This window comes from Carassius carassius, chromosome 18 (genome assembly GCF_963082965.1).
Source record: "Carassius carassius chromosome 18, fCarCar2.1, whole genome shotgun sequence".
Lineage (NCBI taxonomy): Eukaryota > Metazoa > Chordata > Actinopteri > Cypriniformes > Cyprinidae > Carassius > Carassius carassius.
In genome coordinates, this window is record NC_081772.1 from 7,172,238 (window position 1) to 7,183,398 (window position 11,161).

The window sequence follows — 11,161 nt, forward strand, 5'->3', positions numbered from 1 at the left end:
GCCAAGTTTGCCGACTCCGCATACAGCATCGGAATTACTGACTGCAGGCTGGTTGACTCTTTTCTTTGGATCTGATGCAATGAGTGCTTTCACTCATTTCTTGAATCCTTCGAAGATGGCTTGGAAGAATTATTATTTTGCCGTCTAATTAAAAACGCCTATTTGAATATTCGGTACGGTTTTTAGTAACTTGTTTTTTCACTGGTCACTGAAGCTGCACAGGACCATGGATCCTCCACCGACTTCAGAGAAATCGCATCTTATCAACGAAAGTAATGCCAAAGTATACTCCTTAAAACTTAACAGGTAAAATTGCATTCAGCTGTTTTTTTATTTATCTATTATTAATATTTTTGTTATTATTATTTTATTATAACTGTTAATAGAAATTTGGAGAAATGTTATTCGAAAATGCATGATCTGTAAATCTGTGCGCAATTAATGATCTGAATGATTAAAATGTATCTGTATGTGTTGCATTTTATGGAGAATACACCATTAATAATAATAATAATAATAATAATAATAATAATAATAATAATAATAATAATAATAATACTATGGCGATTTAAAATAGTTAGGTCTTATTGAGGATGTCTAAATCGTTTGGTACTTTCATACATACTAATAATATGACACTGTATTTCCAAAGCCATATGCGCCAATCTACCTCTCGAAAGCCACCCGTGTTTATTCTGAAAACTACACGTAATTAAAATTACGTTACACGTATTTGTCAAGCATCCAGTGCACGAGATGCTTATAGTTTAAATTTAAAAAAAAAAAATAATTTCTGTGCTTGAATTCATTTTGGACAGTAGCATGTTTGAGCAATGGCCTAATGCAAGCAGGCGATAGAACAGTTTCAGCAGCATGGACAGATTCACATGAGTTGTTAAAAAAGCAACAGTTCATTCAAACGCGTACTCAGAAATAATAACCAATGCATATTTAAAACATATTTAAACATTAATTTCAATATTATTCCTACTCCTAATTATAAGCAGCTTCCTAGAGTAAATACTTTTTTTTCGTCAGGGAAGAAATATGTTACTCGGGATTTAGGCTCATTATTAGGCATAGACCTAAATAACAGATCAATTAGATTAGCTACTGGTAGGTAACAAAAATCATCATAAGAATAATACGAAAATCTGACAAAAAACAATTATGTGTTTTAAATGTATGGTAAGAATAAGTTTGAAATATTTTCATTCAGAAGGCATATGGGTTGAAACACTCTTTGTTAAAAGTGTGACATAACACACACAATTTTCCACAAACCCTTAAAAAAAGGCTGTAAAAAGGAGCTTTTGCATTTTTGTGGAATTTAAGATGATGTAGAGGAACAGTACGATTAGCTATTCTATCTAAAATGCTTAAGTTGAACATACTGTATGTTTAAAACTGTGCAATAAAAATTAGTAAAAGTCAGACGATAGTTGGCGATTGTGCAAATGTTATATTGCCTTAGAAATAATTTTCAAGTGTGCACTGAATTGCAATGAACAGCCTGCTGTTGGATTGTGTTCTTGAGTGAGAAATGGCGAGAGCTCAAGAAAATGAATTTAGATGGAGCAGGCGATTTCTAAAGCTGCTGAAACAAATAAAGGATCACCTAGTTAGGTTGGAGACATGTTACATTAACAAAAAGGTAATTTCAAAACATAGTACACTGGTGATGGTAGATCAACAGGTCATCTGAACAAATTTCGAAGGACATGGAACAAGGGCACCTGAGAAGTAGATGCTGTCCAGATAGGTGCTGTAATATTCTACTTAGGAAGTAGGTATTCTGTGTAATGCAATGTTTTCTCGAACTGAAAATATGCCGGGCTTAAAACAAAATTGTCTTTAAGAGAAAAGAAAAATTAGGAAATTGACTCGCTATATGTGATAAATGTTCGCTATTTTTAACTATTATTATTATAGCAATCCTCCGGGTATAATGTTAAAAAAATGTATTTAAATAAAGAGTTTGAACGTTATTCTTAAGAAGAAAAAAAAGGCTTTGCAGTCTTCAAATACTGTTATATCAATTACAGGAAATCACAGCACAACACTTTGCACACTTTGTCTTGATCCAGTGACGTGTATAAGTGCTCATGGCCCTGATTTCATGCTCTGCTGCATTTCCACAGGATCGACAGCATGTTTCAGCCTAAAACCTTCTGCCAAACTCCACATTCACCTTGTCCTACAAAAGATCATTTTATAAGTAATTGTGTTAGATTAGAGGAGGTACATACTTTGTCTTATTAAAATATACTATAAGTGCTATTAAACCTGCCAGGCGTGGTTGCCAGACATTCATTGTTTCAATTTAATTTTGAAAATTTTGTTTTAATTTTTTGTTTTAATTTTGTTTCATGATCTCAATTATAATAATTATAAAATACTTCGACGTTTCAAGCAGCAATTTGTGCCAGCTATCCCGACAAAAAAATGTTAAAGGTTACTAATCTACTTTAGAAATATCGAAAATATCAACAATTATTGGTTGTCAACCAATATCATAATAATACATTAGAAAACCACAAACTTACAGTTTATAATAACTTATTAATTCAGGAATTAATGTATATTAACAAAGTAAACACAAAGCACCATGCACATTGGCAAAACTAAATAGGCTAACTCATAAAATGTTACAAAAATAAATAAACAAACTACTGTATATAAATAAAAATAATAACAAACGTAACTTAATGTAGCCTATATGCTAATCAATGTGATTATTCTATGATCTGTAAAATATGAGGTGGCTTGTGTTTTGACTTGCAAAAACCCAATTTTCACAAGATTTTACTATTATTATTGTTTACAAAACCCACATTTTAGTGAGCTGTTTTGAAACTGTCAAGATACAGTCAGGTTAACTGATTTTTTTTTATATCATTTTCTAAACTGGGAACAGAAGAAAAGCTTAAATTGATTACCGTGTTCCCATTCACATTTCACATGCAATTTAATCTGAACGCAGTGAGATGCACTTCTCAAGCACAATTATATTAGACCTATTATTATATTTAAAAAATAATAAAAGCTGCAAATTCATAACAAAATTGCATAGTGTCAGGAGATCAGAAAATAATATGATTTGTATGTATGTATGCTTAATGGCATATATGGCTCTTTAAAAAAAAAAAAAAAAAAAAAAAAAAAAAAAAAAACCCTGTGTATCATGTCTGTGTCCCGGTGGGGTGATTTAACAGACGCCGTGTTCCAGTCGACTGCCTCCTTTATAAGCAGCAGCGCTCGCGCGCGCCTGATGCAGTACTCTGGTTATCTCATGCGCGCCGTGTTTGCGCTTTCCGCCCCATTAGCCCCATCATAGCGTCTCTCTCATCAACACACAAGACAGAAGGTGCAAAAACGACCATGTCAGCAGATTTAAACTCGGGGGTCCTCTAGGTCCTCATGGCATTTGTATTTACCCACAGTATTTTCCCCTACAAAGCCCTTCTACAAATGATCCACTGTTCACTGTTGTTTTTAACAGAAAAGAATGCAAGGAGCTCCTAATCATGACTTAATAAGTTGGAAATAGGAAGTTTCCGATAGCACGTGAAGACAGCAGAGAAGCGCTCTTGCTCAACACAGTGGAGTGAATTGTTTTGTTAACTTTGTGGTTTATTATTTTGAGTCATGTGGGACGCGGTAACACACGTCCCTCTCACAATATATTACTTTACAGATCTATCGCTTTTGCCGCTCAGAAATATTCAGCAATCATGCAGCAGGTATCAGATCTGCACACCGGTGCGGTTAGCCTCACACTCACTGATCTATATATAACTGAACCGTGCTCTTGCCCACCTCTTCCAACCGGCCAGAGTCTGTTAAACGGAACGATCATACTAATCAAACGAACCAGGATTTGGGGGTCAAATGCGCTCCAGCACTGTTAAGATTGCCTAGTGTGAGCACGCCCTAATTATTCTCCCGCATCCCAGACACACGAGTCTCTAGCCACACATCACTGCGATGGGTCCCGCGAACGTGCAGGTCTCTAATAAGAAGGTGCCTGTTATATATAATGTTATGATTGAGGCTCTGGACTATGAGCATAACTTGTTTTTCTATAAATATTTTCTATAAAACAAACTATAAAATATTTATATAAAAACGTTAATGTACTGGCAGTGACAAGTTGCTTGTTTTATATTTCATTTAATCACATTAATGTTATAAATTGAGATTTAGGCTACAATAATTATTTTAACTCCTACTAGGTAAAAGGAACACTGCTGTAAAAAGCATCTTATTTGTTTAAAGTGTTTGCAAAACAAATGTTATTAGACTTTTGTTCATATAGCAGTAAGCCCACTTTTAAATGAAAAAAGTGCACAATACACTACTTTTTAATGCATTATTAGTTATGTGCATAACAATGTGATTAATTGCAACTAATCGCAGACAATAATGCGATTAATCGCGATTTAGAAAAATTTAATCATTGCCCAGCACTAATGTATATAGTATATAGGCTGAGTTGGTGGGTTTTGACTGGTAGTTCATGCATTTAATTATAAGAGCCTATCCTAGTTTTTCAGGCTACAGGCGATTTACATGATATGATGTTGTAAAATTTGCATCTTTTATTCCTTGCATAACTCCCTGATATGCTAGCAACTAAAACGGTTGGTATCTTTTTGTTGGCCGATTTACATGTAAGAGTTTTAAGAAATTAAAATGGTGTGACCACACACCATGCATTGTCCTTACAGTGAATTCTCAGGTTCCAAAGAAAGTTGTCCAAACTTGCTTTTGGGAAATGGCGACATGGCTGGTGCTATCGAGCTGAAGAGGCCCATTGGAACTCATTGCCATGGAAAAAAAGCAGCATTCATTGAGAGCCATGAGAAACTCATAGCAAAGAAGAAACTGTTCATCGCCTCCATAGTCTGTCTGGTTTTCATGATTGGAGAAGTTACAGGTAAGAACTGGGCCTTTTTGGAAAAAGTATGGGGTTTACTAATATGATGAAGCCAGAATATTTGAATAATTACCATGAATGTAACATTATTTCTCATAAATATAATATACTACATTAAAAGCACATCAAAGTTATGGCAATGTTTTACCATTGAGTAGTTCACCCAAAAATGAAAATCAGCTGCAAATGTATTCACCCTCAGGCCATCCAAATGTAGATGACTGTTTCTTCATCGGAACAGATTTGGAGAAATTTAGCATTTCATCACTTGCTCAATGAATCCCCTGCAGCTGACATAAACATCACAATAATCCACAAGTGATCCACACTACTCTGCTTTCTCTATTGCTTTCTCCAGTGAAAAGTTGTCTCATCAGAATCAGGAAATATGCACAGATCAAGCACCTTTTACAAATAAAAACAGTACAAAACTATATACAATAAATGCTCGGATTGCATTTCACAATCAAGTAAATGATGATGGATTAAGCAATTTGTCATTGTAGCACAAAATTACTTGTCCAGTCCTTGACTCATCTATTAAATGTGATAACCAGGCTTTTCTGTTTTGTTCAGCCTGTACAGCACTTTTTATTCAAGTCAGTATTCACAATCCAAGTACACTTTAAAATAATGAGTCACTCTTTCTTTTAAACTACAAATGATTTATGTTGTGTCAGCTTTCTTCAAAGCAATTTGTGCCTCACTTCACAAAGATTTCTATAACACTTTATGATATAAAATATAGACATTTCAGAATGAATGACATTTACAGTTAATTCTCTATGGTAGATTATAACAGCAGATTATCTCTTGTCTACACTCTAAAAAATAAAGATTATTGACATTGATGGTTCCACGAAGAACCTTTAACATCCATGGATTCTTTAATGGTCTCAAATTCTCAAATGGTTCTTTATAGTGGAAAAAGGTTTATTTTTTTAAATGTTCTCCACACGAGGTAAGAATGGTTCTTTTAAGAGCTGTTCACTGAAAGCTTCTTTGGGGAACCAAAAATGGTTCTTCTATGGCATCACTGTGAAAGCTCCCATATGTACTGTAACCTTTGTTTTTAAGAGTGTATATCTCTAATAGTTACTTATTTCTAATTCGCTGCTGTTCTTGTGATGCAGGTGGTTATCTAGCACATAGCCTGGCCATTATGACTGATGCAGCCCACCTTCTGACTGATTTTGGCAGTATGATGGTCAGTCTTTTTTCCTTGTGGATCTCCTCAAGACCACCAACCAAGATAATGACCTTTGGCTGGCACCGATCAGGTAAGTCCATCCCAGACTTCCCACCTCAATCTTATCAAATAACATGTGGCATACCTTGTTGATGCTGAAAATGTGAAATCTAAATCATGCATATAAATGAAATAAATATTTTGCACAGAAATATTATAGAAATATATATATATATTTAAAATAAAAAGACAATTTTTGCTCACCTTCATGTTGTTCCATATCCATATGCTGTTGTTTTCCATGCATGTAACTAAGTATAATTTAATTACATCACTTTTTTTTCCATACAACAGTCGTTTATAGTGAACACATTTGTTTGTCAAACCCCAGAATCAGCATAAAAATACATAATTACATTATTGTTGTGCTATATTCTACATCTTCTAAAGTTATAGGAAAGCTTTTGATGAGAAGCTGACTGAACTTTAAGCCATTGTTTTTATGTAAACTATTCCTTTAAAGCAGATTTTAAGACTTTGCTACATCCAGCCGTGATGTCAAACCATATTTGTCTCAAATGAACATCTCACAGAGATTCTGGGAGCCCTGATATCTGTGATGTCCATCTGGATCGTAACTGGGGTGTTGGTGTACCTTGCCACTGAGAGGATAGTAAAAAATGATTATGAAATTGAAGGCCATGTGATGCTCATCACCTCAGGTTGTGCAGTCGTGGTCAACATCATGTGAGTAGACGAACGCTGGAATTATAAGAAGCTAAAGTTGTAATAGTTTAGGTATGATTATGTTGGCTTGACAAGTCTACTATTTAGGTTGCTGCTGCTGCTTCTTTTGAGACCAATTTTAGCAACACACTAAAACATGCTAGCGATATGCTAAATAAATCATGCTTCAAACGGGTTTGCAACATAATATAGACTTTCTCTGAGAAAAATCTTCAAACCTCAAGCTATTCAAAGTTTATTTAAAACAAGGCTTTCTCAATCCAGCATCAAAATATGTTATCAAACTTCAATCTACTTTTTATATAAAATCCAATTGATTAGAAATACAGTCAAAATTCAGAGATTTAATTAGAAATTGTGGAATGTACGGACACTTAAAAATTAGAATTTGGATAAATTGATATGCTTTTGTGTGCATTATTGTTTCTATTCCAGAATGGCCTATATTCTACACCATTCCACGACCTTCCACAGTCATGGTTCAGGCTACCACAAGATTGATGAGAATGGGATGAGCCCTGTGGGCCATGGCCACTCCCACAGCCTCCTGGGTAATCATGGGAACACCAGTGTCAGAGCTGCATTTATTCATGTTTTGGGGGATCTCTTACAGAGCTTTGGAGTGATGGTGGCTGCCATCATAATCTACTTCAGGGTAAATGAACACTACTATAAAGGATCATCCTAAAAAATGTGTCTTGTCTCTTTTAAGCCCTTAAAACCCAATACAAAATGGAATTCAGTCCAATTAACTTCCATTTACCAATGAATCAGAATAATTTGTGTAAATAATAGATGTGAAAGTTGTTTCGTTTGGAGGCAATACATACATTTTTCTTTTAGATTAGTGTTCACTGATGAATCATGAACAGTAAAAGTCATTTCTAAAGGCAAATAAGGTCAATTATATTGTTTTAGAAAAATCTAATTTAATGGTATGCAAATAGTTTAATCATGAATATTAACTGTATATTTATGGTGGTGGGTGAGGAGATACTCCCTGACAATGTAAAGCACTTTGAGTGTCTAGAAAAGCACTATATAAATGTAAGGAATGATTATTATTATTATTATTGTTCATTATTTTGAGAAAGAAAATACACTTCTGTTTAAAAGTCAGTAAGTCATTACTTTATTCAGCAGAATGCATTAAATACGTTAAAGTCTTTAATATAAAAATAAAATACTTAATTGCTGTTCTTTAGAACGTTTAACAGTCCATAAAAAATATACAGCAGACAGCAGCATAACTTTTTCAACGTTGATAATAAGAAATTGAGCACCAAATTTCTGAGTGATTTCTGAAGAATCATGAGACACTGAATATTCAGCTTTAGCATTACAGGAATAAATTCTATAATAAAATAGAAAAGTTATTTTAAATTGTAATAATATTTCACAATATTGCTCTTTTACTGTATTTTCGATCAAATAAATGCAGCCTTTAAAAAATCGTACTGACCCCCAACTTTTGAACAGCAGTGTATATAGCCTGCCCTTTCTTTTAGATTATTTATTTATTTGAAATCAATTTACATTATTTTATAAAGGGAGACGAAACTGAATTCTTCCATGACTCTAAAAGCACCTGAGTTTCTTCTGACATCTAATTCAATTTGACACTTTGCAAAGAACCATCTGATTTGGTTCTTTAATGCATCAGTAACTTCTATTCTCTCTCACGCAGCCAGAATACAAAGTAGCCGATCCCATTTGCACTTTCCTCTTCTCTGTGTTCGTCCTGGGCACTACCATTACCATCCTGAGAGATGTCTTCCGCATTCTCATGGAGGGTAAATTTGCACATTTAATAATTAAATTACAGTTACCTTATTCTTAATTACATAATATATGCATGTATTGTTACATAATACATGTGGTTTAATATTCTCTATTTAAAGGTGATGATACTCGTCTTGCCTCTATCCTTGTAAATTCAGTGTCATTTGCCTGTGTTCAGGGGCCCCCAAAGCAATAGAGTTTAATTCAGTGAAGGAGGTGCTGCTATCTCTGAAAGCAGTGAAGGCCTTGCACAGCCTGAATATATGGGCTCTCAACATTGGCCAGAGTCTGCTGTCTGTTCACATAGCTATTGGTAAGTTCATTTAATAACATTTGCTTCACAGTACAATTATAGTGTCACAGTTCTTTTACTGTTCATTGGTATTCTTCTTTATGCAAATTATTAATTTAGGTTATCTAAATGTATTGTTATTTTTATTTATTTATTGATAAGGATATTAAATGCTATGTTAAAGGTGTCCTTTTAGTGTCGCGTGTCCAAAACACTTACTGAATTAATTACTGGACATTTTATTTGGTACATTATTTTATTTTATTACAAGTGTGAAATAAAACATAATTTTTTTAAAAAATATTTGTATTATATATTTATTATATATATATTTTAAATATTTTTTATAATGAATTCTTATTGTTCAAATATTTTATGTTTGTTTTCTGTGAATATTAGTAAAATATAAATGTGTATAGCCCCCCACTTATCACCATTACATTCTATATGGGTTAAATCAAATGTAATTTTACCTAGATTTTGTTTTACTTTTACAGTCATATTTATGTAGGAGTAGAATATAAATAATGAGGAATTTAATGGAATTTAATATTCATCTGTTTGATTATGATTATTTGTGGTTAGTAATGTTTGCATCAAGGTCAGTATTTCAAAATTAGTTTACACAGATCACAAAATTATATAGAATTTTCTATATTTCTTCATAAACATTGACCCAACGATCAAGTCCTGAAAGCTGACAAAGAGAATCCAATCAAACAAATGAGACCTGGGAATGACCCTAAATCCTTTTGCATTTCAATTCATTTTAATACTAATATGATACAAATACTCTTATACAAAATATTACTAATGACATAGTGAAATATTATACTAATATCTGCATACTAATATGACATAAAAATATGAACATTGAAGCTCAGCATCATCTATTTAGATAACCATTTTTTTCTCCCAAGAGGAGAATGCTGACCCTCATAGTGTCTTAAAGGAAGCCACTGAACTCCTTCAGGCCAAATTTGGGTTTAACAGCACAACCATTCAAGTGGAACCTTATTGTGAGGACATGATCCACTGCGGCCAGTGCCAGGACCCTATGGACTGAGTTGTCCAAGTGCACCGGTGAGAGGAGGATGCCTGTATAAAATGTATGCACACATATTAAGCTTCATTGAGGGTCCAATCCAGAAATGGAAACACTGTGCAAATCTATCATCTACATATCATTACGAATATGTACATGCCAAATGCATTTCTATTGATTACCAAAAAAAAAAAGAAAAAATATTTCACACTGTGCTATCTTAAAAGTGCATCTTCAGCATCAAAAATGCATCGGTTTATGGAAGGAATAGCTTTAAAATGAAGTGGTGATGTTAAGCTTAACATACTGTATGCAAAGATAAACTGAACTGAGTGGCAGCACATAAATATGAGGCCTGGAGGCATCACTGTGAGCCTTTTTATTGTGACTTTGCTTTAAGTTATGCTTGGCCGGTTGGCATCGTACATTACAGCAGAAGTGTACTGTAATTGCCCATGGTCTTGGGAGAGTAAAAGATGGGTATTGATGTGACTTCCTTAAAAACAATTAAATGGGGTTTATTATGCCCCATCCAGCCTTGCGTCTGCTGTCAGCTTGGTTCTCTAATCAATGTGAATGTCCACCAAACTGCGGCATGATGTTGTAGGGCTTAAAAAGAGATTATGGTCAAGTGTAATTATGGATTTTGTTGGCAATCTCTTACTGTCTTGTCTAATGGTACAATACTATTTGCAAAAGCAGGCAAGTGATTAACTATATTCTTCCTCACTGGCTGCGATAGTGAAGGTGCTGTTGTGGTTTTCATGTGGTTTTTAAAGAACAGTGGAAATAAAATGGCTGATGAAGGAAACAACGAAGAGTGATATTAAAGGTGAAGTGTGTAATTTGAATGTGTAATTGATTAAAAGGGACCAAATAGTTTTTTTCAATCCTGAAAAAAAAATCACAATTGCCGCAAAAATAGTAAGCAAAAACAATGTTAATAAGAAGAAATTATAGCACCAAATGAGCATACTAGAATGATTTCTGAAGGATCATGTGACACTCAATCATATATATACACACACACACACACATTCTACAAACCCCAAATTTTCTTCACGCAGTATGCAAATATCGGTTTACAGTATAGCTGACAATTTGTGGATTATACCCCAGCAGAAAATTAGTTGGGTACTTGATATATATGATATTTTAACATTTCCC

At 33.8% G+C, this 11,161-nt stretch overlaps 1 protein-coding gene across 1 annotated transcript; it reads left to right on the forward strand.

The window, feature by feature from the left end:
* LOC132091824 (proton-coupled zinc antiporter SLC30A2-like) lies at positions 1-10,839 on the forward strand. Its single transcript, XM_059497927.1, has 8 exons — positions 1-306; positions 4,731-4,939; positions 6,073-6,219; positions 6,722-6,875; positions 7,311-7,530; positions 8,563-8,668; positions 8,836-8,970; positions 9,870-10,839. The coding sequence occupies exons 1-8, from the start codon at positions 227-229 to the stop codon at positions 10,013-10,015; spliced, it is 1,197 nt and encodes a 398-aa protein (XP_059353910.1). The 5' UTR covers positions 1-226; the 3' UTR covers positions 10,016-10,839.
* The last annotated feature ends 322 nt before the right edge of the window (positions 10,840-11,161 follow it).

Excerpts from the sequence above, each read along its gene's own strand:
- LOC132091824 (XM_059497927.1), top strand. The coding sequence starts at position 227 with ATGGATCCTCCACCGACTTCAGAGAAATCGCATCTTATCAACGAAAGT. Across the intron at positions 4,940-6,072 it reads CATGATTGGAGAAGTTACAG|GTGGTTATCTAGCACATAGC; the intron begins GTAAGAACTGGG and ends CTTGTGATGCAG. Across the intron at positions 6,876-7,310 it reads GCAGTCGTGGTCAACATCAT|AATGGCCTATATTCTACACC; the intron begins GTGAGTAGACGA and ends TTTCTATTCCAG.